The sequence below is a fragment of the Acomys russatus genome, chromosome 10, assembly GCF_903995435.1.
Source record: "Acomys russatus chromosome 10, mAcoRus1.1, whole genome shotgun sequence".
In the NCBI taxonomy this organism is placed as follows: domain Eukaryota; kingdom Metazoa; phylum Chordata; class Mammalia; order Rodentia; family Muridae; genus Acomys; species Acomys russatus.
In genome coordinates this window covers 4,018,544-4,044,092 of record NC_067146.1, presented here as the reverse complement: position 1 = coordinate 4,044,092, position 25,549 = coordinate 4,018,544, and the positions used below count along the sequence as shown (strand labels likewise).

At 38.0% G+C, this 25,549-nt stretch overlaps 1 protein-coding gene across 14 annotated transcripts in view; it reads left to right on the top strand.

Moving 5' to 3' along the window:
* Positions 1 to 25,549, top strand: part of Luc7l2 (LUC7 like 2, pre-mRNA splicing factor) — a 53,221-nt gene that overhangs the window by 10,369 nt on the left and 17,303 nt on the right. For 6 of the 14 annotated variants that reach the window (XM_051151701.1, XM_051151698.1, XM_051151703.1 and 3 more), the window contains 4 exons: positions 9,050 to 9,144; positions 17,399 to 17,497; positions 22,025 to 22,135; positions 24,979 to 25,122. In XM_051151701.1, coding sequence (XP_051007658.1) covers positions 9,050 to 9,144; positions 17,399 to 17,497; positions 22,025 to 22,135; positions 24,979 to 25,122 — 449 coding nt within the window. Of the gene's footprint in view, positions 1 to 1,230; positions 1,288 to 4,600; positions 4,670 to 7,376; positions 7,448 to 9,049; positions 9,145 to 17,398; positions 17,498 to 22,024; positions 22,136 to 24,978; positions 25,123 to 25,549 lie in introns of all 14 variants that reach the window. The other 8 variants (XM_051151693.1, XM_051151696.1, XM_051151697.1 and 5 more) reach the window with 3 other exon arrangements.

The window sequence follows — 25,549 nt, the reverse complement described above, 5'->3', positions numbered from 1 at the left end:
GGAAGTGGAGTCACAGGTAGTTGTGACTGCCTGGTGTGGGGTGGGGCATCAAGCCTATGTTCTCTGCTGGAGCATCCAAGTTCCTTTAACTATTGGGCCATCTTTCCACTCCCCCACAGTAGAGTTTTATTTAGTTAATTGTTGGTTGACATACTTTAGGGTATAATTAATTGATAGTAGTAGAATTTCAACTAATTTCCTTTGTATCCCCACTTCTCTTTAGTCTTTTTTGTTTTTGTTTTTTTGAGACAGGGTTTTTCTGTATAGCTTTGGCTGTCCTGGACTCTGCGTAGACCAGGCTGACCTTGAACTCACAACAGTCTGCCACCTGCCTTTGCCTCCTGAGTGCTGGGATTAAAGGCATGCACCACCACTGCCTGGCTGTTTTTGTTTTTTTAAGATCGCTTCTTTCTTTGTTGTCTTGGCCTCAAATTCACAAAGACTTGTCTACCTCTATATTTTAGGTTATTATTTTTCTTAGAAATTTGAGATGACGTGTTACTTTTTTTCTCTGTCTCTTGCCCAAGCTTGCTCAAGGTGGGCCTCCTGCCTCTGCCTTCTGAGTGTTTGTATCATAGGGATAAACTACCAATAACCCTAGAGAGACAAAAAAGCTAATGTTTTAAATATTTATAAACAAACATCTATATCTAAGAGACACATTCTTTTGCTACTGATTATACCTAATTTTGAAACAAAACAGCTATATGAATAAATAAGTAGTACCATTTGTATTTTGGTTATATTTTAAAACAAATGGCAGAGTTCCCAGAGGCAACCCTTGTGAATATGATGTATGTTCAATGTGACAGGTTTTTGCTGTGCTGTTTTATTGCCTCAAGTCTCATCTTTCTGATGATGTATTTTTTGTTTTAACTCATTTGTTTTTTAGTAATATCATTGTTCTTCTTTACTTTTTGATTTGGGGATATTTTTCTTGATGTTTATAGTTCTTGTTTTGTTTTTTAAAAATAATGTATTTTTAGTTTATGTTCATTGGTGTTTTGCCTGCATGTATGTTTGTGGGTATCAGATCTTGGAGTTACAGACAGTTGTGAGCTGTCATGTGTGTGTGCTGGGAATTGAACTGTGCTCCTCTAGAAGAGCAGTCAATGCTCTTAACCTCTGAGCCTTCTCTCCAGCTCATGTTTTATAGTTTTTGAGCCATTGAGTCCTGTTTGATTTTTTTTTTTTTTTTTAATTTTTATTTTTATTTTTTTTTTGAGATAGGGTTTTACTATGTAGCCCTGATAGCCTGGAACAGCCATGGGAATGCTAGGATTAGAGGTGAGCCTCTACCACACCCAGCTCTTTTGGGAGTCATTTAAATGAATAAATCTACCAGTCATACTATCTTTTGTCCTTTCCTTTTCTGCTATTTCTTCAAAGTTAGCCTTTAATGTGGATGTGGTACTTGCTACACATCTGTAATTCCAGCAGTTTGGGAAGCTGAGGCAGAGGAGTCATACGTTCTAGGTACCTAATTCCCCCCTGCTCCCCCCCTCCGACCCCCCGACAGGGTTTCTCTGTGTAGCCTTGACTGACTATGCTGGACTCGCTTTGTAGACCAGGGTAGCCTCGAACTCGCAGCGATCCACCTGCCTCTGCCTCCCAAGTGCTGGGATTAAAGGTGAGCACCACCACCGCCTGGCTCTAGGTACCCAGTTTACATAGTGATATTCTCTGTCTCAAAGGAAAAAAATGTAAAGAAGGGGGAAAAAAAAGATAGCTTCCTTTGCTTCTATCTTTTATGTAGAAAATTCTAGATAAAGGGCACCAGATAACCAGAATACAAGTGTCACTGTATTAGAATTGAACTGAAACTCTACATCAAAATAAAGTTTAGCAAGCTGTATTTGTTGACATAAATGTTAAATTCTGTATAATCTTACTAAAAAATATTTTGAGACAAGGTCTCATTCTATAGCTCCTCAGTCTGGTCTAAAACTCACTGTAGTACCACTGGCCACAAGCTTACTGTCCTACTACCTCAGCCTTCCACGTTCTCCGGCTGCAGGCATGAGGCACTATGCTTGGCTTTGTATGTACTTTTGTATTTTAATTCTAAGGCAACATTTTAGGCTTTTGGTAATGTCTCTCTTAAATCTGAGAAATATGCTAATTAAAAAAAAAAAAACCCAAAAAACTAAAGTAAATATCCCAAGAATATAATGGCACTAATTTTTGCTATTTGTCAAGACACTTTGTGTTGTATAATGAGAGAAGACAAGGTTGGAGCAGTCATAGAATGTAGTTTCTTTAGAATTTCTGTTCTTTTATTTCCATTATTATTATTCTATTAGCACCTTAAAAGTTGCTATAAACCTTTTCTTCATCCTCATTTAAAAATATTTATTTAAAAATATTTATTTTGTGTACATTAGTGTTTTGCCTATATGTATGTCTATATGAGGGTGTCAGATCTCCTGGAACTGGAGTTACATTTACAGTGTGCTGCCATGTGGGTGCTGAGAATTGAATCCAGGTCCTCTGGAAGAGCAGTCAGTGCTTCTAACCGCTGAGCCATCTCTCCAACCCCCACTTCATTTAAAAAAATCAATAGTCTTTTGAGTATATCCAGCAGCACTGAAATTACTAACTAGGTGTGGTGGTGCATGCTTGTAATTCCAACAGTTGGAGGGCTGAGGCAGAAAGATTGAGTTTGACACCAGCAGGGCTGCATAATTAAACTGTGTTTTCAACCAGTTAGATACTTAATTTTGAAATTTTTTTTTCCTATAATAACCACTGTACTTGAAGATTTTTAAACTTGTTAAGAGGGGCTGGAGTTAGACTAGGAGCTATTACTGATTGTCAAGGTATAGGACTATATTAACCAAAGGAGTATGAAGAAATAGCCTTTTCTACACTGTAGTACCCTATGTTTACTGAATGCTGCTACTACTACTGTGACTATACATTTTTAAAAAAATGTCTTGGCATTCCATTGGAAGGTTCATAACTTTTATATAAATTATAAAATATATCAATCTATATTAAATAGTTTCAAAGCATCTTTATTATATTGTTCAGACGTAACTGTGAATTCTTTTATTAAATACACTTTAAATTACTTAAAATTTACAGTAGTCAAACTGAATATTCTTATTAAGGTAGCATAAAGAGGGAAATAAGTATTTTAAAAAGTAACCACAGCCGGGTAGAGTGGCACATACCTTTAATCCCAGCACTTGAGGAGGCAGAGACAGGTAGATCTCTGTGAGTTCAAGGCCAGCCTGGTCTATTAAGTCCAGGACAGCCAAGGCACAGAGAAACTCTGTCTTGAAAAACAAAAACAACAATAAAACAAAAAAAACCAGCTGCAAAGAATGGGCAAGGTGAGTCATACCTGTAATTCTAACTAACACTTGGCAGGTGAAAACAGAAAAGCAGAAGTTCAAAATCATCCTGGGCTGCATGAGTTCTAGGCCATCCTTGGCTATATGAGACTCTGTCTCCAAATGATGGTGGTGGTGGTGGCGGCGGTGGCGGTGGCGGTGGCTGGAAAGGTGGCTCAATGGCTAAGAGCATTTGCTGCTCCTGTAGAAGACCCTGGTTCAGTTCCCACCATTCACATGACACTTCACAACTGTTAAGTCCTGTTGCAGGGGATTCTGTGCCCTCTTCTTACCTCTCAGAGCACCAGGCACAAGTTTGATACATATACATACATGTAAGCAAAACTTACACACATAAAAGTAAAAGCAAAAGTAATTACAAGCTGGGTGTGTTGCTATACATCTATAATTTCAGCACTTGGAGAGGCTAAGATAGGGCTAATAGCTGCAGTTTGAGGCACTTAGCCAGTGTCTCTCTCTCAAAAGCAAAAACTAGTTGCAAAGAGGTTTTTATCCATGAATGTTTAAGAGCTTACAAAGATAGGTAAGACAAGTAGGTGTAAGGATTATACAAGAGTTATCAGATTGACTCCTCAGTATAGTAGTCACTTTGGGTCATATGAAGATACAAGGTTTAATTTCATACTTCTTAAATTATCTCTTTGCCCTGGAGCAAACTAGAAACTGGCCATAGGTTTTTATTAATTCCTACATTATTATGTGGATGTGCAGCTATGTTGGAAGAAAGGGTAACAATAGCATCTCTCTGTTTAGGGATTCAAGAGAGGTTAGGTAAACAAGAAGCTACTGGTTTTCAATTCTATTCTTCTCTTTCTAGCTCTAGCTTTCCTATCAGTGAGGGTATGTGGATCTTATTGAGAGAAGAGGGGCCTGCTATGTTCCACCATAAAAGATCTTAGACACGTCTGCAGACGATGGTGGTGAACACTTTGTCATACTAGAACGTGTGTGAGAGCTCACTCTGTCCCTGCCTCTGCCTTCCTTCATTTATAGCCATGGGATCCTTCCATTGCTTTGTATGCTGATGCATTTCCTGATCACTCTGTTCTCCTGAACCTGAGCTCTGAGCTAAATCTGTGCAAAGAAATATTGACTGCTTTTATAAATTGCTTGCCATTAATGCCTGATGATATACCGTAAGATAGGATTCTGCATACCATTAAATATGTCAAGTATTACAAACTTTAAGGTTCTTTTGAAATTACAATACTAAACTCAGTTCACTTTTGCTAACTTCACAGTTGTTGATCACATAGCATGGTCATCCACTCACAGCTTAAAAAAAATACAGGGAGCATCGGAGAGAATGGGTAAAGTAAAATTTTGATGTTTTTAAAATAGCACCTAAATTTATGAAAGTTGATTTGGTTTATTGTTTGTAAGGGAGGGAGGGGGGAGTTATTGAAGGGGAGGGGTTGGTTTTGGGAAAATAGCATGCATGTGTACAATGTCAGATACCACTTAGGCTAAGGTTTTATGTGCTGCTAGTAAAATTTATATCAGGTAGTAGGATCATAATTTCATATTGGGCATTGCAGGGAATTTTCAGAGCAGTATTTGAGTAGTGTGAATAGGAACCCTGTTTTAGAGGAGGCTGGAGGGAAATTGATGCTTCAGTACCACCTTAGGTTCAGTAACTAGAGTTACATAGTATGCATTTCAGTTTTTATTGTATACTTGTTACCCAAGTGTTCTCAAATGTTACAACTTATGACACCCAAGAAGGCAATGAACAAAAGAAGGCAATGAAGTTTTAATTTTGAAGATAGTTGGTTTTGGTGCTTCTGTTTAAATGAAAAATTTGTGGCCACTCAAAATTCTAGATAAGATTCCTCACTGGACCTGGTGGTGCAGTCCTGTGCATCATCCCAGCACTTGGGAGGGAGAAGCAGGAGCATCAGAACACAGGCGGGTTTTTATAGTGAGTTCAACGATAACTTGAGCTACATAAGACCTGCCTTAAAACTAAAAAACAAGATCTGGTTCCTTATTCTAAAGCATTGCTGCCTTGTTTAAAAATTTATTAAATTTTATTTATACACAATAAATACGGTTTGAAGAAAGGTTTAAGACATCAAATTTCACCCTCTAAAAATTGTACCCTGGCTCCAATTTGCTTGTTCTTAGACATATACTCAACTGTGTGCCAGAGTTAACCCTGTTTACTTCTTGTTCCCTAAACCTTCAAGCTTTTGTAAACTTTATCAGAGATACTACTGTGCTGGTGGTCTTGAATGCTCCTTTTTCCTCTGAGTCTTATCTGTAGTGTCCAGATTTTGGCTTCTACTTACTCCATGAAGCCTTTCCCAGTTTCACCAACCTTTTTTTGTTGGTAGTTCTGGTATGTTCAAAACACTCCTTTGGCACTGGAATTATTCTGTGTTACTGTTTCTTATATGTTCTATTTCTCTAGTGGAAATGTAGCTCCTTGGGAGCAGAATGTTTGTTTTAAGCTTTCTTACTCCATTTTGTAGCATAGAAGATAGAGTCATTAATTGTTTTGATTCTAATGATTAAGATCCAGTATGATTGACAGGCAATTTCCCCCATTATTTACTAGTTTTTAAATGGGTATGAGAATTTATTAGGGGAATTAACCCAGATTTTTTGTTTTGTTTTTTTAGAATCCAGTGATTAGGAAACATATATAGCATGTTGAGTTTATATTATAGAGATATTTTTTTCATATTTAGTCCCTATTTGTAGTCTTCCCCCCCCCCCCCCCCCCTCTATTTACCTGGTTTCTTTTTGAAAAGCATGGTTTGGGCCAGATATTGTGACAGAAATAAAAATCACAAGCTTTTCTGTTTTAATATTGTATAGCTAAATTATACTTATTATAAGCCCAACTTTATTAAAATGCTGAACAATTTTGTAATTTTGTAGCCAAATTCATTTAAAAATTTAACGACAAAGTCTTCCTAAGTAGAACTTTTAAAATATCAATGGACAGATCCCCACTTGCAAGTCCCTTTCAAGAGTATTATTTTTATCTTGTACTAGTTTTAATATTTCATTAAAATATTTTGATAATGGCTAATATATCTGAAAGCTGTCTTTGATATTTTTGCTACAGTTATCAAATGTTCATGCAGTGAGGTATTTTAGATAATTTTTTTGCATATATAGAAGATGATTCCTTCATTATTTTAAAGTTTACCAGGGGCTACTGTTATTGTTTATTTGTAATTATTCATGTTATCTGATAGTGTCTTCAGGGCATGTATATTTTGTTATTATACTTAGTAATGCAGTTCTTCTTCCCTACCCGCCCAAGACAGGATTTCTCTTATGTAGCCTTGGCTGGCCTGGATTTGCTTTGTAGACTAGGCTAGCCTTGAACTCACAGAGATCTGCTTGCCTCTGCCTCTCCTGCTCCAAGTGCTGAGAATACAGGCCTTGATGCAATTTCTTAAGCAAAAATGGGCACCCTTTTAGATGAGATGTTTGATAAATGAAACTTACGTAAATTTTAACTTTATTATAAGACCGGTGATCCATGTTTTACAGTTGATTGAGCTGCCACTATCTCTTCATTACCAAAAAGCTTAGATAGCTAGAGCAGGGCGATTCCTAGATTTGTAAGTGCTCCCCACCTCCTAAAACATGTATCATTTTAAAGTTAACATAATCATAGTACAGTTTGAAACAAAGTCTTTCTAGGATCAAAAAGCTTCTGTATTTTTTTGCTTTCTGGTGTGAGCTTCTGGTAGTTTGGTTATGATATGAGCTTGAGGCACTCACTAGTCTTCATTGAAACATACTTTAAAGAAACATTCCTCTGTAGATCTCTAGTCTTCTTGGGCTTTAGTTATCTTAAGTCACAATTTTCTCTGGGCTTGTTAAGTCACTATTGTAAAAACACAAAACAAGCGAACACTCTGATTTTGTTCACTTTTGTTTTCATATACAAGAATCTTCACAGTCAACATGTACTTCTAGGTGCTGTATTGAAATTGCTGGCAGAGTCTATTCTATACAAACTGAACAATCTGGCCCCTTGTTTTATTTGTAAAGGTTCAATGTATCTATGCCTGCCTACTTCAATCTGCAAGGGAGTTTCAGAAAGGCCCCGCATTCGCCGAGCCGTGAGTTATCACTAACTTTTCAGATGTGTTAATGAATGTGGAACAGAAGCAGTTGTGTTTAAAAGGAAAGAAAAGGCCATCAAAGTGACCTACATTATAGTAGCAGGCTCGAACACTAAATGAATTACTCCAAATTGTGTCACAAATAACCTATTAGAGACTAGCCTCAGAAAACCTATTGTTGAACTGCTCTGAAGCTATGATTTTAGCAATATTATCTTTCTTAAAAACGTCCTAGTTGCAAATCAGAATATCGTTAAATCTTCTTAACCAAGTTAAAACAATTTGAACAAAATCTTACCCCACAGTGTTTAGTTGAATTAAGTTAAGCTCTTCAATATGACTACTTAAAAGGGGTAAAGTTTAAACTTTTTTATTTTATTATTTACACATGAAAATACAGAATTTAAGAATTACTTCCTAGTTGAAATGTTTGGAGCGCTCTAGGTATAATGTGAACTTCAAAGGTGTTTACAATCTCTTTTGGTTTATTTGAACAGTTTTGCTTCAGTAATTCACCAGTAGGTTTTCGTTTATCAGTGATACCAGTTTAAGGCTAAACTACCTTTTTTTAGGACTTATCATTCTGCACAAAGGAAACAACCCTGTGAGTTTTTCTTTTATTTCTTCAGAAATTCTAAGCAAAATAGTTGTAACTAACATTTGTATTTTGTTACTCTAGCTAGCTACCTTTCCTTTTCCTAGATTGTTTAACCTTTTGAGTAAATAGCTACATTTGATAAGCAGGTTGGTTGCTTCTGTTGCTTAGGAGTTGTGCTTTTTTTTTTTTTTTTTTTTAAATGAGCACAGAATGTATTTTATTTTGCCTGGTTTGGCAATATAGCACAGACCATATGAAACTTGGAAGTATGGAATCTTTGGAGGTATTAAAGTAACATTTCGTTTAGGCAATGTGCCTTTGTTGACTGGTGTGTAAGTCCTTCTTCCAGGTTTGTACGCTCTTAAACACCTTATTCTGCCCTCTAACTCCTCCCAGCAGCAAAAGGGAGACACTTCAGCTGGAACAAAATAGTGGAAGAAATGGCGTCTGGGGTTCAGTGGGGATTCGCAGTGTGTATGCAATGTTTGCAAGATTACTTTTATGTTTTTCAATTAATGTAAATAATTATAAAATAAATTAGTACTTACTGTCAAGAAGAGACCATTGTTTACCAGTAGAAACTCTTGGTGGGTCTGCTGCAAGTTGCTTAACCTCTTGGAGCCTCATTTTTCCTCATCTGCAGTATAAAGGAGTTGGACTTGATAACCTATAAAGTCCATTCCTGCTCTAAAATCCTGTGCTTTTCTGAAGTACTTTTATTTAACAGAATGCTTTGCTTTCCCACTTTGACTATTTATTTGAATTACATTTGCAGTATATATACTGCAACTGCATGTTGTCTAAAATAGTTTTTCTATAGGGTGGTATTTAAAAAACTAATCCCTCCTGGGTTGATTTATAAGTGTGTATATATATATATATATCGAAAGATAGATAGATAGATAGCCACACAACAAAAGCTAGTGATAACTACGACTTTCAAAAAATAAACACTGTCTAGTTGTCTAACCTTGAATATTATTAACTTTTCTATATTACAGGAGATACCACTCGTCAACGAATCAAATTCAGCGATGACAGAGTATGCAAGAGCCACCTTCTCAACTGTTGCCCCCATGATGTCCTTTCTGGAACTGTACGTGGTTATTGAATTTTCTTATTACTAGTGTGCTAGAAAAATGAAGTTTTTTTTTTCCCCCCTTTTGTCAAATTACCTTTTTTATTTGTTTGGTTTTTGGTTTTTCAAGGCAGGGTTTCTCTGTGTATCCTTTAATCTCAGCACTTGGGAGGCAGAGGCAGGTGAATCAAGGCTAGCCTGGTCTACAGAATGAGTTCCCAAACAGCCAAGGTACACAGAGGAAACCCTGTCTTGAAAAAAATAAAGAACCAAACAAAAAATACGAATACTTGTAAATAGAGAAAAAACGGATGTTATACTGGGCATTTGAACCAAGTTTAGAAACAAAAGAAAGAAACAAGAGGGGGGGGGAAAGTCCCTATTTACCTCCTATCAGCCATCTGATCCTTAAAATCCATTTAATTTCTTAAATACTTCCAGATTGTTACATGGACCAAATAAGATGTTTATGAAAGCACTTTGAAGATAATAATATAGTTACTTATGTATACTAACTAAACCGAGATGATAAATTCATGGAGACAATTTTTAATTACTGTTATACCCCTTAGACCTGTAACAGGGGCCACTACTTCACAGGCGCTCGTTATCTTGTATGCTCAATATGATCATTCAACATTTGTTAAAGAATAAAGAACCTGTTTTGTTGGCTCATAATTTTCTAGTAAAAACTAGTAAAATGCAAAAATTACTCTGGAGCAAGAAGAATGTGACTATTTGGACACAAACAAGACGTGTTAAAAAAAAAATCTTAAGCCAGGTGCAGTGGCACATGCCTGTAACCCCAGCACTGTAGAAGGCAAAGGGAGGAAGATCTCTGTGAGTCCAAGGGGGAAAAAATCTGTTTCAAAATCATGAACATTAACACAGTAGGATGGGTTGAGAAGAAAAAAGAGACCAATGGCAGAAGAGGGCATAAAGAAGTTACTATAACCCAGTAGGATCTGCTAAAGGAGAAGGCAGAAGGATCGTGAGTTCAAGGCCAGCCTGGGCTACACATAGACTGGAGAGTTGGCTCAGTGGTTAAAAGCACTTGTTCTCTTACAAAGGCTCCACGTTTAATTTCCAGCACCCACACGGAAGCTCACCTCCTTGGGCATCAGAAATGCATGTGTTACAAAACACAAGACATAAAATAGTAAAAAAGTAAATTGAAATAAATAAGTTCTAAAAAATACAACAGTGGGGCTGGAGGGATGGCTCCGAGGTTAAGAGCACTGTCTTCCAAAGGGTCCTGAGTTCAACCCTCAGAAACCACATGGTGGCTCACAACCATCTACAATGAGATCTGGTGCCCTCTTCTGGCATGCAGGCACATATGTGGGCAGAATAAATAAATAAGTCTTAAAAACACGCACGCACGCACGCACACGGTTCAGGGGTTAAAAGCACTGACTGCTCTTCCAGAGTCCTGAGTTCAATTCCCAGCAACCACATGGTGGCTCACAACCATCTACAATGAGATCTGGTGCCCTCTTCTGGCGTGCAGGTGTACATGCAGGCAGAGCTCTGTATACATAATAAATAAAAACAAAACAAAACAAAAAAAAACCCCCACAACAGTCAAATTATAAAAGGAAGGAGAATGGGGGCATACAGAATACTAAAGAAAAGTAAAAGCAATGTTAGCGCACACCTATAATCTTACTTCTTTACACTCATTATTAATTTAAAAATTCTACTTGTCTTCTTGCATTTTCTTACACTAATTCTAAAAATGTCAAAAGAATGAAAGACATTCAGATGTGAATAACGGTAATTTAGGTAAAGTATAAACATAACAAGTACTCTTAAAAGATAACATTGGCAGAACAAAGTGAAAACAGACAAAACACAGAAAACACTACTGGCTTAATTAACACGCAGAGCTTACCACCAACCACCCTGTTAGGCAACACGGTTTTCTAAAGCACAAACCATGAACATCTTGCTCGTTATATTTTGAACTTCCTATGCATAATTTAAGAATGCAAATGTTTTGTTTGGTTTTTTTGAGAGAAGGTTTCTCTGTGTAATTAATATCCCTGGCTATACTGGAATTCTCTTTGTAGACCAGGCTGGCCATGGCTTGATTTTTCAAGTGTTTCTCTTTATGGCCTTAGCTATTCTGGACTTGCTTTGCAGACCAGGCTGGTCTTGAACTCAATCCCGGATCTGCCTCTGCCTCTCTTGAGTGCTGGGGTTACAGGCATGTGCCACGGTGCCAGGATGAAAACAAATGATTTAATTGTGGAAAGTGCCACAGTATTCTACAGATGAGAGATTTACTATAGATTATAAATGGGTTAGTACAGCAGAAAATATTTAAAAACTATGCATACTGGTGCATGTCTATAATTCCTGCAATCAGGATTATAAACAAAATAAAATTTAAAATGGAAATACACACGAAAGAATTAGTTTATTATCTGTTAATCTGTCACAGTCTTAACTCAAGTGCTGAACTTCCCACAAGTAACATTTCTTGCCTTTTCTTTGTATTTTCATGACAGGGTTTCTCTGTTTAACAATTCTAGCTGTTGGCTCTGTAGACCAGGCTGGCCTCGAACTCACAGAGATCCACCTGCCTCTGCCTCCCAAGTGCTGGGATTAAAGGCGTGGGCTACCACACTCAGTTTATACTTGGAACTTTTTTCAGGCTCTTTTATTTGAGACAAAGTCTCAATATGCAGCTCAAGCTGTCCTGTAACTTTATATTCTGTCTTCAGGCTGACAAAGTGTTGCAGTTCAATTCCACATATAGGCCACCACACCAGACTTAGGTATTTAGACTTTGAACTGTATTTCCTATTAGGAAATGATAAAGATGTTTCTTATTGCATGTGTCTTGATACTTTTTTATGTTTCGGAGATATCCTCAATTTCACTAAAGAAGAAACCACTTATTTGGACATCTGTGGTTAAAAGTACCCCATGCTTATGAAATAAAAGTAATCTGGCAATCTTCATTCTCATTTGCCGGATATTTCTGTCAATACTTAGGCCCTAATTGTGTCCCACCACTAGGAGTATCTCTGAAGGGAAGTTACTCATAATTTCAGCACATTTAAAAGTTAAAGGATCAGATCATCTGCCAATTGAAAATAAGGGATGGGGGCCTTTCCAAGGGACAGTGACCACCTCCCTGTGAGAACATGCCCTTGCAAAAGATTTCCTTTATCCCTCCCTCTCCAGAAGAGAAGAGGAAATACGGAAAAGTACCTGATGCAGAGCACCAATTCTTACTGCATGGGTATGGAAAGCCCAAGATGCTAGGAAATCATCCCAGTCTTTGGCCATGCACAAACAGTACTCCTGTATTTTCCTCTCACTGTGCGCCTACAAGCAGAAAAGCAAGGCTTATATAGAAGGATGCTCCTCTTCAGGAGGAAGTGGCAATAAAAGCCACCTGAATCCCAAAATCTGTAGAGGAACCATCCCAATATATACATTTTTTGATAAAAATAAGTAAAGTAGAGAGAAGGGGATAAAAAAGGAGAAAGAAAAAACAAAAACAGCACTGAACTCAGGTTCCTGATTTACGTCTATGATCCCAGAACATAGGAGGAGGATGAATGCCAGAGCAAGTTCAAGGTTACCAGGTTTTTGTTTGTTTGTTTTTTTGCTAGCTTGTTGTTGGTTGGTTGGTTTGGTTTGGGTTTTTTGTTGTTATTGTTGTTGTTGCTGCCGCCGCCTTTTCGAGAAAGGGTTTCTCTGTGTGGCCTCGGTTGTCCTGGACTCTATTTGTAGACCAGGCTGGCCTCAAACTCACACAGATCTGCCTGCCTCTGCCTCCCGAGTGCTAGGATTACAGGTGAGCACCACCACGACTGGCCAAGATTACCAGTTTGAAACATCAGATCCTGTCTCAAAAAACAAAAGCCAACCACCACCAAAAATAGTAGAGAACCTGGGATGTGTCTCAGCGGTAAAGTATTTGCTTAGCATGTGTAAGGCCCTACGGTCAGTCTCCAGCACCAGAAGAAAACAGCAACAAAACCAATAGAAGAATGAGGAAAAATATGAAACAAGACAACTACTTCTGTAAGGAAATCCAGTAAGGAAATCTATTATTACAAATTTAAGTTATCAGTAGTAACCAATGTAAGGGATGCAGGTCTTTTCTGATACTCTTAATCTAAACAAAGTAATTCAGCGGGGTCCTGGGAAAGCTCCCGGGTTCTCTGAACGCCTGAGCCCCTCTAGCTCCAGATTATGGTTTTTAATGGTTAACATGTTCTGTTAAACTCCCATAGTGAGTCTCTTAAGATATTTTTATTTTCTGAATCAGAAAATGACATCATTAAATCATACATCCATGTACATTTGTTTTATATCCATGTTTCACTCCTTAAGTTCTTAGAATTGCTTATGTAAACCAAGTATATTTAGTAGTCATGACTTGGGAAACATGGATAGCGCAAAACATGGTCTATTTGTTGAGGGTAAAACAAAGAGACCATTTTTGGTTTTTAGGAAGCTTAGAGTCTATTTGGAGTGATAACATCCATTGACTTTCAGAAGGTAAACTAAAAGCTTAACAGAGTAGCCGTGGCTATCCTGGACACTCGCTGTGTAGACCAGGCTGGCCTCAAACTCACAGTGATTCGACTGCCTCTTCCTCCCAAGTGCTGGGATTAAAGGCGTGTGCCACCATGCCCAGCTAGAATGTTGTTGAATTTTAAAGAGGAGTTACTAGGATCAGAGATAATTGGGCAAGAACTGTTGGAGAAATGAGTTTGAAATGGAGAACATAAAATGTAGAGCTGAATTTTTGCCATTTATGATCTGAATGTCTGTTAATAATGGTACCTGGAATAAACTTGTGGAGAATTTACTAAAGTAAGTTCTGTAATTTTTAAAGAAACTTTTCCTTGACTTAGTCACTTGAAATCAGAGTAAATGAAACATTTTACTTTGTTTCATTAACTTCATTTATAAAGAAGTACCACCAACAGCAGCCAGTGTGGGATCACTTGGACTCTGAAGCACTAGTGCTCTGTTTGCATGGTGTCAGGGTGGAGCTTAAGAGGGGCAGAGGCTCTGTAGAGTTGTTTCCTATTCTGTGTGCTTCTATTGTTTCTTCTGTAGTGGCTTGTAATTAGTTAGACTAGTCATGGAAATTGTTAGCCAAGGCTTCCCTTGCATTGCCTGCACAAGGGCTGGCAGTTGTTGGGAGTTTCTTTTGGGGTTTGCTTTTTTTTTTTTTTTTGGTGACATGCCTGATACCATGTCAAAGCAGATACTTTGTCATGGTGGTATGGAGAGAGAAAACTAATCTGGAATTTAGAGAAACTCTTGTAAAACCTGGTGTCCTTCTAATCCCTGCAGAAATGAAGTTGACACTGAAAATCTTGAAATGGGGATACATCTTATAGCTAACTTTAGAAGGATACAAGTAAAGTAAAAATCTCTTAAAACTGGTTGTCTTAGGTTTGGTTTCTTTTTCTTTCTTTTTTTAAAAATTTAATCCATTTTCAAGACAGGGTTTCCTGTAGCCTTGGCTGTACTGGACTCTCTTTGTAGACTGGGTTGGTCTCAAACTCATGAGATCTGCCTGCCTTTGCCTCCCCAAGTGCTGAGATTACAGGTGTGAGTCACTGAGCTCAGCTGCCTTCGATTTTTGTTTTTTACTGAGGACCAACTCAGGGCCCATTTGCTAAGTAAGTGCTCTATTACTGAGCTGAGTCCCCAATTCCAGAAGTCTGGCCTTAAAAGCAAACCCTGGTCTGGCAAAGATGTCTTTCTGGGTAGAGAAGCACTTGCTGTGCAAGCTTGGCAGTGAGAGTTCCATCCTCAGAACCCATGTAAAGGGAAAGGGAGGGAACAGACTCCACAAGGTTGTTCTTCGACCTTCACAGGTATCCTATGACGCCCTCCAACTACACACATGTATGTGAACCATGCACACACAAGAATAATAATGGAATTAAATTTTTTTTTTGTTTATGAGCAAATCCTTACCTAAGTAAGAAGCACATTTTGAGAGATGAGTAATTGAGACCATATATCTTAAGACTAAAACATGCAAAAAAAAAAAAAAAAAAAAAAAGTCACAAAGAAACAGAAGTTGAGCATGGTGGCTCAGCCTTTAATCCCAACACTGGGAGGCAGAGGCAGGTAAATAAATCTCTTGAGTTTGAGGACAGCCAGGGCTACACAGAGAAACCCTGTCTCTAAAAACAAACAAGATGCAGTCAGAAGAGAAAACTCAAGATGTAAGGTTAATTATCAATCAAATTAATCTAATTAAAAACCAGAAATAGATTTGTTAAAAGAGATTGTAGATGATAGTTTTAAAATTAGTTTTAGATCACACAGATTTATCTCAGTCCTGCCATATTGTAAACATTTTTGTTTAGTTACTTGTTTAATTTAGGATGTTGTATATTTCTTTGTATATGCACGTCAGGTGTATTCAGGTACCTGGAGGTGTCATATCCCTTGGAGCTAGAGTTACAGGCTGTTGTGCACGCCTGACATAGGTGCTGGGAACTGAAGGACAGAAGCAAATATTCTAAACAGTTCCTTAGCTTTTTTTTTTTTTTTTAAGGTAGTCTTACGTAGTATGAGTCTTGCAGTTAGATCATTCTACTTTAGCTTCCCAAGTGCTAGGTTTATGGCATGCTCTGTGTAGCTGCTTGAGACAGGATTTCACAGTGTAGCCCTGGAGCTGACTGTGTAGATCAGGGTCACATGAACAAAGATCTTCCTGCCTCTGCCCCCCATGTCACCACATCTTGGCCCACAGCCTTTTAAACTAGTTTTAGAACTTCTGTGATTTTTCTGCTCATAGCCCAATTATTTATAAATTTTTGTAATTATAAGGAATGACTTTATTTAAATTTTAGGTACTCTATACCAGTCCTTTTAAATCTTTATAAAAATCCTTCGAAATCTTGATTTGATAAATGTATTAGCATTTTTAGTTTGGGATATTATGCAAGATTATTGTTCATATACTTTGTTTCATACATATGCAGGTTATTGGCCAAAAAAAAAAAAAAAGGTTGACTCAGTCATTTTAGATTTTGTATATAAAACTAAGGCTCAATCTGGTGCAGTAGATAATTACACTGCTGTTCGTTAGCTGGTTTAGTTTCACCTTTGGGTACGGGGGATGTGGCCCAGCGATGATGACACCAGCTGATTGCTGGCCTCAAATTTGCAGTCTTCCTGTTTCAGCTTTTCAAATGCTGATTGCAGGAACGCTTCACTAGGTGTGGCTGTACTTCTATACTTCTCTTCCCTCCTTCCTTGCCTCTTTCCTCCCTCCTGCCATCGCCCTATTTTATTTTTTTAAATTTGTTTGTCTCTCTGTGATGAGATCCTGCAGCCCGAGACTTTTATTTTTAAGATTCGTTTTGATTTTATGAGTATTTTGTCTGCATGTATGACCGTGTACCACATGCATGCCTGGTTCTGGAGAGGGTCACAAGAGGGTATCAAATCTTATAACTGGAGTTCCAGATGGCTTTTAGCCACCATGTCGCTGTGCTAGGGATAGAACCAAGTTCTTGGAAGAACAGTCAGTGTTTTTAGCCCTATGGAGCCACCTCTCCAGCCTTAGCTTGAGTCTTGAGATGCTGGGGTTACAGGTATTTGCTGCCTTACCCAGCATTGTTTCCCAATCTTTAGTTCCACTTTTAAATGCAATTTTTTCTGGGCTGGTAACCTGAGTTCAGTCAGGATTGGTAGAAGGAGAGAATTAAGTCCCACATGCAATTTCTTCCCTCTACATATTCACCATGGCAAGTGTTTGTGCATGTAAATAAAGAGAATAAAATGTAATGAAATGAGAAAGGTCTTTCCTGGCCATCTCATTCCAAAAAAACCTCCCACAGTATATTGGTTAACATTACTAATTTATTAAGACTAGTTCTTTCATAGCCTTTTTGGGGGAGGGGTGGGTTCTTGTGTTTTGCCCCAAGATTGTCTCATGTATGATCCCAGGTTTATCTTGAACTTGCTATATACCTACATCTGTCCTTGAGCTTCCAGTTGTCTGGAAGAGTGATGATACTTTCACCACATCCAGTTTATGGAAAGCTAAGGATTGAACCCAAGACTTTCTGCATTCCAGATATGCACTGAGCAATCAAGTTACCTCTCCATCCCTAACTGTTTGAAGTTTTGTGTTTTGAAGGTCCATTAAGTGAAGAAATGTATTTACTGTATGTCTTAATATATATTCTGAAGAGAACTTGATATTGATGAATTTCTATAATATGTATTTTCAATGTAATGTCTTTATTTTCATTTTCTTTCCTAGAGAATGGATCTTGGAGAATGCCTGAAAGTCCATGACCTGGCTTTAAGAGCAGATTATGAAATTGCATCCAAAGAACAAGACTTTTTCTTTGAACTTGATGTATGTACTTTTGCTTTCATGTTACATTATCTCTTGAAGTAAAATATTTTGAATATGAGCTAGTGTCTCTTCCTAGGAGGGTATCTTTGTGATTATATGAAGGTTAATATATAGATGAGAGAATACACTTTACCCCACCTCTGCCCCCCAGTGTGTAATGCTGAGATAAAATCTAAGTCCTTAGGTGGTTAAGAAAGCTAGTTCAGGACAATCAAGGATACATAGAGAAACCCTGTCTCAAAAAACAAATCCAAGGCCTTATATATATTAGACAAACACTATCACTGACCTAGCCTGAAATCCTTTTTTGTTTTGTTTTGGTTTTTTGAGACAAGGTTTCTCTGTGTAGCCTTGGCTGTCCTGGACTTGATTTGTAGACCAGGCTGGCCTCGAACTCATAGCGATCCACCTGCCTTTGCCTCCCAAAATCCCAATTTTTAATATATATTTTTTCTTTTGATATAGAGTCTGTGTTATTTAGCTCTGGCTGTTCTGGAACTTACTTTGTAGACCAGACTAGTTTCAAAACTCACAGAGATCTATCTGCCTCTGTCTCCCAAGTGCTAGATTAAAGACATGTGCCACTACCCCCAGCTAGAAGAGATTCTATTAAAAAAGAAAAAAATCAGCTTATTTTCCCAACAAAAGTAAAATGATTAAGGAAATACCAGTTTCAGCAAATGTAAGCCACTCATTTTTGTTTTTTTTTTTTTTAAGTCTTTTTAAAAAGTAATCTACTGAATTTTTCCATTAATAGATACTTTAATAGACAAATTGCTAGATCTCCCCTGTTCTCGAGTCTGAAATGTAAGACCTTATTTATATCAAGCAAGCACCGTATCAGCATCATGTGGTTCTTTTTTGGGGGGTGGCGCGGGGAATGGGTGGGTTTTAGAGACAGGGTTTCTCTGCAGCTCTGCCTATCTTGGAAGTCCCTCTGTAGACCAGGCTGGCCTCAAACTCACAGAGATTCACCTGCATGTGCCACCACTGCCTGGCTTGGGACCGTGTGGTTTTTTGTTTTTCAAGACAGGGTTTCTCTGTGTAACCTTGGCTCTCCTGGCTTTGTAGACCAGCCTAGCCTTGAACTCACAGTGATCCCCCTGCCTTTTCCTCTCTGAGTGCCTGGGATTAAGGACTTATACCACCAAGCCCAGCTGAGACTGTGTTTTAATGTACGGTAAAAATAAATAAACAAACAAATAAATAAATAAATACTGTTTTTTGGGTATCAAAGAGTTATAAATGTGACCTAGTATTGTTTTTTTTGTTTTAATAGAAGAATTTTTTGCCCGGTTGTAATAGGGCACTTTTAACCCCAGCGCTTATGACGTAGAGGCAGATGCATCTCCCTGAGTTTGAGGCCGTCTTAATCTACAGAGTGAATTCCAGGAGAGCCAGGGCTACACAAACAAGAAAACCCCCTAGAATTTCTTGTATAAAACTAGAGAAACTTTGGTTTAGTGGTTAAGAACGTTTGTTTTGCTGAGAACCCAAGTTTAACTCCCAGCACTCATGTTTTATGTTGCAAACATAATTGTAGTTCTAGGAGATCTGATGCCCTCTTCTGATGTCTGCAGGTGCCATGTATACAATGGTGCACATAGACATTTGCAGACAAAGGATTGAGGCATGTGAAATAAATAGCTGAAAAAGATTAAACCACACTTTTTTGGGTTTGTTTTTTGTGACAGGGTTTCTCTGTATTAGCCTTGGCTGTCCTAGACTCTGTAGACCAGGCTGGCCTCAACTCACATCTGTCCTCCTGCCTCTGCCTCCCGAGTGCTGGGATTAAAGGCGTGTGCCACCGTGCCCGGCCCCGAAATTAGGTAATTTTATTTAGTTGAAGTTAGCAGTAAATATGCCTTGCTGTTTTTTGTTTTGTTTTAACATACAAGAAATTTTGCTAATGGACATGAAAGTCATCTATAGAAATAGATTTAATACTGTTTGGGCATAAGTTACAAAAGAATATTACTGTCAGTTGAACATGTGGTTGCATATTGAGGTTATTTTCAGTCTTTTTGCTGAGTCAAGGTTAAATTTTATAGATAATGCTTAATTGTTCCTTGTGAGAGTTTTAACTATTTTTATGTAATACATTGGACTTTCTCTGGGTTGCACAGCATTGTCAAGACCTTTTAAGGCACTAGTGATAAATGTAGAGTATAAGTTTTAATTTTCATTTTTTAGGAGTGAACATGAATTTTCTGATTGTTTGTTTGGTTTTTGGGTTTTGTTTGATTTTTCAAGACAGAATTTCTCTGTGTAGTCTTGGCTGTCCTGGACTCACTTTGTAGACCAGGCTGGCTTTGAAGTCACAGTGATCCACCTGCCTCTGCCTGCTGAGTACTGGGATTAAAGGCGTGCGCCACCATGCCTGGCTTTTTCATTTTATTTATTTATTTCTTTATTTATTTATTTTGGTTTTTCTGAGATAGGGTTTTTCTGTGTAGTCCTAGCTGTCCTGGAATTCACTTTGTAGACCAGGCTGGCCTTGAAGTCACATCTATCTGCCTGCCTCTGCCTCCTGAGTGCTGGGATTACAGGTGTGCAGCACTTCTCTCGGCCTGATTTTTTTAAAAAAATGATTTATTAATCCTTTTTCTATGTGCATTGGTATGAAGGTGGTGTATTCCCTGGAACTGGAATTATAGACAGTTGCGAGCTGCTATGTGGTTGCTGGGAATCGAACCCTGGTCATTTGGAAGAGCAGACAGTGCTCTTAACCATTGAGCCACCTTTTCAGCCCTGTTCTGATTGTACGTAAGATCACGTATAATCCAGCTGTTTTCTGAGTTGGCCCGGCTGAACCAACAGTATTTTTTGATAAGTTCAATGTTATTTTCATTACTTTAGAATCTTATCTTTGGCTTTACATTAGGAAATGAAAGTAGATTTGTGTATTTAACTTTGAGGAAATTTTTGGCTTACTTGGCCACTTTTAAAGTTTAGTTTGCATAGAATAAAGTTCTATTTTTAGCTGATGTACATACTAGTCACTTTTCTGTTGCTGCAATAAAAACGCCATGACCACAGTAAAGTTTCAGAGGAGTAAAAGCTGCCAGGGAGGCCTAGCAGCAGAGCTGCAAGCAAGCAAGACAACAAACTGGAAGTGGCTTTTGAAACCTTAAAGCCTAACCTGTTGGCGTGCTGCTTCTAACAAGGCCATTCCTCGTAAACCTATCTAAACAGGGCTACTATATGGGGACCAGGTCTTAAAGTGCTTGAGAATATGGGGGTTCTTTCCTTCAAACCACCACAGTTAAACATTTGTTTTTAAATGCTTTTTTTTCCCCCTGAGATTTTTAGAGACAGAATTTTTCTGTTTCAGCCCTTGCTCTGTAACTAGCTCTGTAGACCTAGTTGGCCCCAGATTCAGAGATCTGCCAACCTTTGCATCCCAAGAACTGGGAGTAAAGGTGTGTGTGTTACCACTCTTAGCTTTAAAGTTAACTTTTGAATTAATTATTATTTAATTATAAATATTACCTCATACTAAATACAACTTTGCTAGACTATTTTCTAATGTAAGCATTGCTAAATTTGTTAGTGGCTTATTTCATCTTTATTGTAAAAATATGAAAATTACAGAATACAAACAATTATCTAAATATCCAGAAATAAATCTTGTTGACATTATAGTAGTTTTCCATTGTAGGTGTCTGTCTATGCCTGTCTGTAGCCAAAGATTTGCTTGCAGGAATTGGTTCTCTCCTGTATCCTGGAGATAGAACTTAGGTCTTTAGACTTAGTAGCAATCAAGTCATCTTAATAGCCCAAACCCATTTCTCTTTGGTTGTTTTTGTTGTTGTGTTGTATTGTTTTGTGTTTCTGTATAGCCTTGGCTGTCCTGGACTCGTTTTGTAGACCAGACTGGCTTGAACTCACAGACTCTGTGATCCCTGTGGGATTAAGGGTGTGCACTATCACTGCTGCCTGGTTGGTTATACTTTTGAGACATGGTTTTGGTCTTGGTTGTATTGATTTGGTTGACTTGACTTAAGCTGGTCTTGAGCTTGTCGTTCTTTTTCAGCCTCCCAAGTGCTGATATTATAGGGATGGACCACTAAATTGTTAGTTTGTGTTTCTTTTTGTTTTATTTCTATGATACCATTTTTTCGAGACAGGGTTTCTCTGTGTAGCCTTCATGTTCCTGGACTCACTTTAGGCTGGCCTCGAACTTACAGAGCCTGCTTCTGCCTCCTGAGTGCTGGGATTAAAGGTGAGCGCCACCACTGCCCAACAAGAATGACGTTTTTCATTGTTAATTGTTTTGAGGGTTTTTAATTTTGTTTTCTTTTGTCGTTTGTTTGTTTTTGACTCTCTTCTCTGGACATTCTTTTAATTTATTGATTTGAATTACTTGAAACCCAGGGCCTCACATATGCCTATCACTAATGCATGTCACAGCCTAGTACATTTCTGTGGTTAAGGCTTCATCCTCTATCTAAAAGATAGTTTGGTAAAGATATTTCTGGATAATACTGACTTATGGTGGTAATTGTTTTATCTTAAATTTTCTAGGCCATGGATCATCTGCAGTCATTCATTGCAGATTGTGATCGAAGAACAGAAGTGTCGAAGAAAAGATTAGCAGAAACTCAAGAAGAGATAAGTGCTGAAGTGGCAGCAAAGGTAAGACTTTCAGTCATTTCATTAGTTCAAAGTATAGGGTTTTGTCTGTTTTGTTTTCTTTTGGTTTTGTTGTTATTGTTTGAGATAGCGTCTCTGTTTATAGCCCTGAAGCTCACTCTGTAGACCAAACTGGCTTCAAACTCACAGATTCTCTGTCTCTGTCTTTGTCTCTGTCTCCCAAATGCTAGGCTTATAAAGTATAGTTTTAATCCATTTCATTCACTTTGATTTTTCTTTTTCTTTCTGATGTTTTTGAGACAGTCTCCTGCCTGGCTTGGAACGCCCAGAAATCTACCTGCATTTGCCTCTCAGTGCTAGGATTAATGAAGGAATGTACCACCATGCCAGGCCCATTCCAACTTTTTGATTTTTCTTTTTTCTTTTTCTTTTTCTTTTTTTTTTTTCTTTTTTTTTTTTTTTTTAGATTTTATTTTATTCATTGTATATGAGTGCTCCATTTGTATGTATCCCTGTATACCAGAAGAAGATGTCAGACCACATTACAGATGGTTGAGCCATTATGTGGTTGCTGGGAATTAAACTCAGGAAGAGCAGGCAGTGTTCTTAACTGCTGAGTCATCCTTCCAGCCCAACTTTTTGGTTTTTCAATAATTAAATTGCAAACCTAAGTAGGGAATTCCGTGGAGTCGGTTGTACCTACCCAAATGTTAACAACTAATATGACAAAGTAACATTAATAATTATATTTTACTCAGAATTTGCCAGTGATGCATGCATTCATCTGTATATAATATATGTATAGTTCCTTCATTAAAAAAAAAAAATTTTTTTTTTTAAAGCTTTCCCCCCCTCTTTGTGTAGTCTTGACTGTCCTGGAGCTCACTCTGTAGACCAGGCCTGGAACTCAGAGATCTGCCTCCCAAGTGCTAGGATTAAAGGTGTGCACCACCACTGCCTGGCAAGGCTTATTTTTATGTGTATGAATGTTTTGCTCTCATGTATGTGTGCATAATAACATATACGTGCCTAGTACCCTTGGAGGCTAAGTGAGTGGCATCAAAACCTTGAAATTGAAGTTACAATTGTGAACCACCAGATACGGATGTTGGGTACTGAGCCTTGGTCTTTTATTAAGTGTAGTAAGTGCCCTTAGCCTTAACTGAAGTATCTCTCTAGCTCCAGGATTCTTGAGTTTTCAACACACAAATAATTCAATGCCTACCACCATAGTTTACGGTACTGAAGTAACAAGGAAAATAACCTTATGGTTGTGGGTCACCATAATATGAGGGACTGTATTAAAGGGCTACAGCATTAGGAAGGTTGAGAACAGCTGATATAAGGGATCTTGTGTCTCATGGATTATGTTCTATGGACCTGTATTGGTTACACAGTATTGCATTGATCATCTGTCACCACAGAAGAGCTACATAACAAACGACCTTAAACTTAGTGACTCAAACTTCATGGAATAGATGAGTTAGAGTAAACTTGATTGAACAGTACTCTTGTCACAGCAGGGGTGTTCCTGGCACATGCTTTACAGTCAGTTGGAGGCTGCTGAGCCATGTTTTGAGAGCTGGGCTAACGATGTTCTTTTAGTGGTTGAAGAGAGACAGAAGCATCACACTCAGTTGTAGAGTGTTTTTCCAGCCTTAGTATGTGCTTGCTTTCCTCCACTGCTCTAATTCAAAGCAAATGTATGCTCAAGTTTAGAATCAAGAGCACACTGTGAGGGTGTGAATGAAAGAAAGATTGAAGATCCTTGGCTATTAATACGATCTTTCAGTGACAGACAATTTAAGAAAAACATTTTGATAAAAGAATAATACTTCTTTCCTTGAGGAAAGAAATGTCTTGGTAGCACTTTAAGAAGTAACTATTAGGGCTGGAGAAATGGCTCAGCAGTTAAGAGCACTGCTGCTCTTCCAGAGGACTCTGGTTCAATTCCCATTAACCACATGGCAGCTCACAACTCTCTGTGGCTCCTGTTCCAGGGGATCTGACACCCTCCCACAGACATACATGCATTCAAAACACCAATGTACATAAAATAAGATATAATCTAAAAAAAAGAAGTAACTATTAGCTGGACACAGTGCCGCACACCTGTAATCCCAGCACTCGGGAGGCAGAGGCAGGCAGATCTCTGTGAGTTCCAGGCCAGCCTGGTCTACAAAGCGAGTCTAGAACAGCCAGGGCTACACAGAGAAATCCTGTCTTGGAAAAACAAAAAACAAAAAAGTAACTATTTTTGGCACACTACTTTGTTATGGTTAGATGTTTCTATTAAATTAAAACTTGGATTTTTGAGTGTGGTGATGTATAATTGTACTTGTGAGGCACAGGAGGTTGGATTGGGAATGGATTCCGGCCTGGGCTGTAGCTGTCCTCCTACATAAATCATAAATGGGTCTTTTATGAATTTGTGAGCTATCTTGTGTATGTTTCTTTTTGCTTTTCTTCTTTTCCTATTATGTGTATGTATGTTTTTGTTTTAATGTATTTCTCTATCACACATATTCCATTTCCTTTGAAAGCTAGAATAGAGCAATGGCTCTCCTGGAACTAGAGTTGGAGATGGTTGTTAGCTGCAGAGTGGTGCTGGGAATTGAAATTAGGTTCTCTAGAAGAGCACAGCTCTGTGATCTTAACTGCTGAGTCATTTTTCCAGCTCTTCATTCTGTATTTGTTTCTTCTCTATTTTCTTTTTTTGTTTTGGTTTTCGAGACAAGTTTTCCTAGACCATTTTGTAGACCAGGCTGGCCTCAAACTCAGAGAGATTCGCCTGCCTCTGCCTCCCTGAATGCTGGGATTAAAGGCTGTGCCACCACGCCCGACTTCATTCTGTTTTTTATTTATGATCTTTTTTGTCTTCCTAGGCTGAGCGTGTTCATGAATTAAATGAAGAAATAGGTAAATTGTTGGCCAAAGTGGAGCAACTAGGAGCTGAAGGAAATGTGGAAGAGTCTCAGAAAGTTATGGATGAAGTAGAAAAGGCACGGGCTAAAAAAAGAGAAGCAGAGGTAATATCCTTTTTTTTTTTTTTTTTTTTTTTTGAGTCAAGGTCTTATTATGAGACCTGTTTATCCTAGAAAGAGGTAAGTAAGGTCTTAATAGTGGTATAATGAAGTGTCGGTACTAAAAGGAGTTCACATCAATTTTAGTAATCCTTAAGCAGTTGGTGATATACTGTTGGGTTCTGTTTCAAAATGGTTTTTGGAAAATTGGAGACATTGCTATATTGTAAATGTAATTAATCCAGTTACCCTCATAAAACAACCACCTGTATACACTGTGCTACCCATCCTTTTCCCCAGTGATTTTACTTATACCTTAGCAGTACAATCTGCTATGACCTTGAGGGCATTTTCTCATCCTAATTTTATGACTTAGGTCAAAAATCTGACATTGGTAAATAAATTATTTTGATTGAAGTACCCTTTGAAAGAA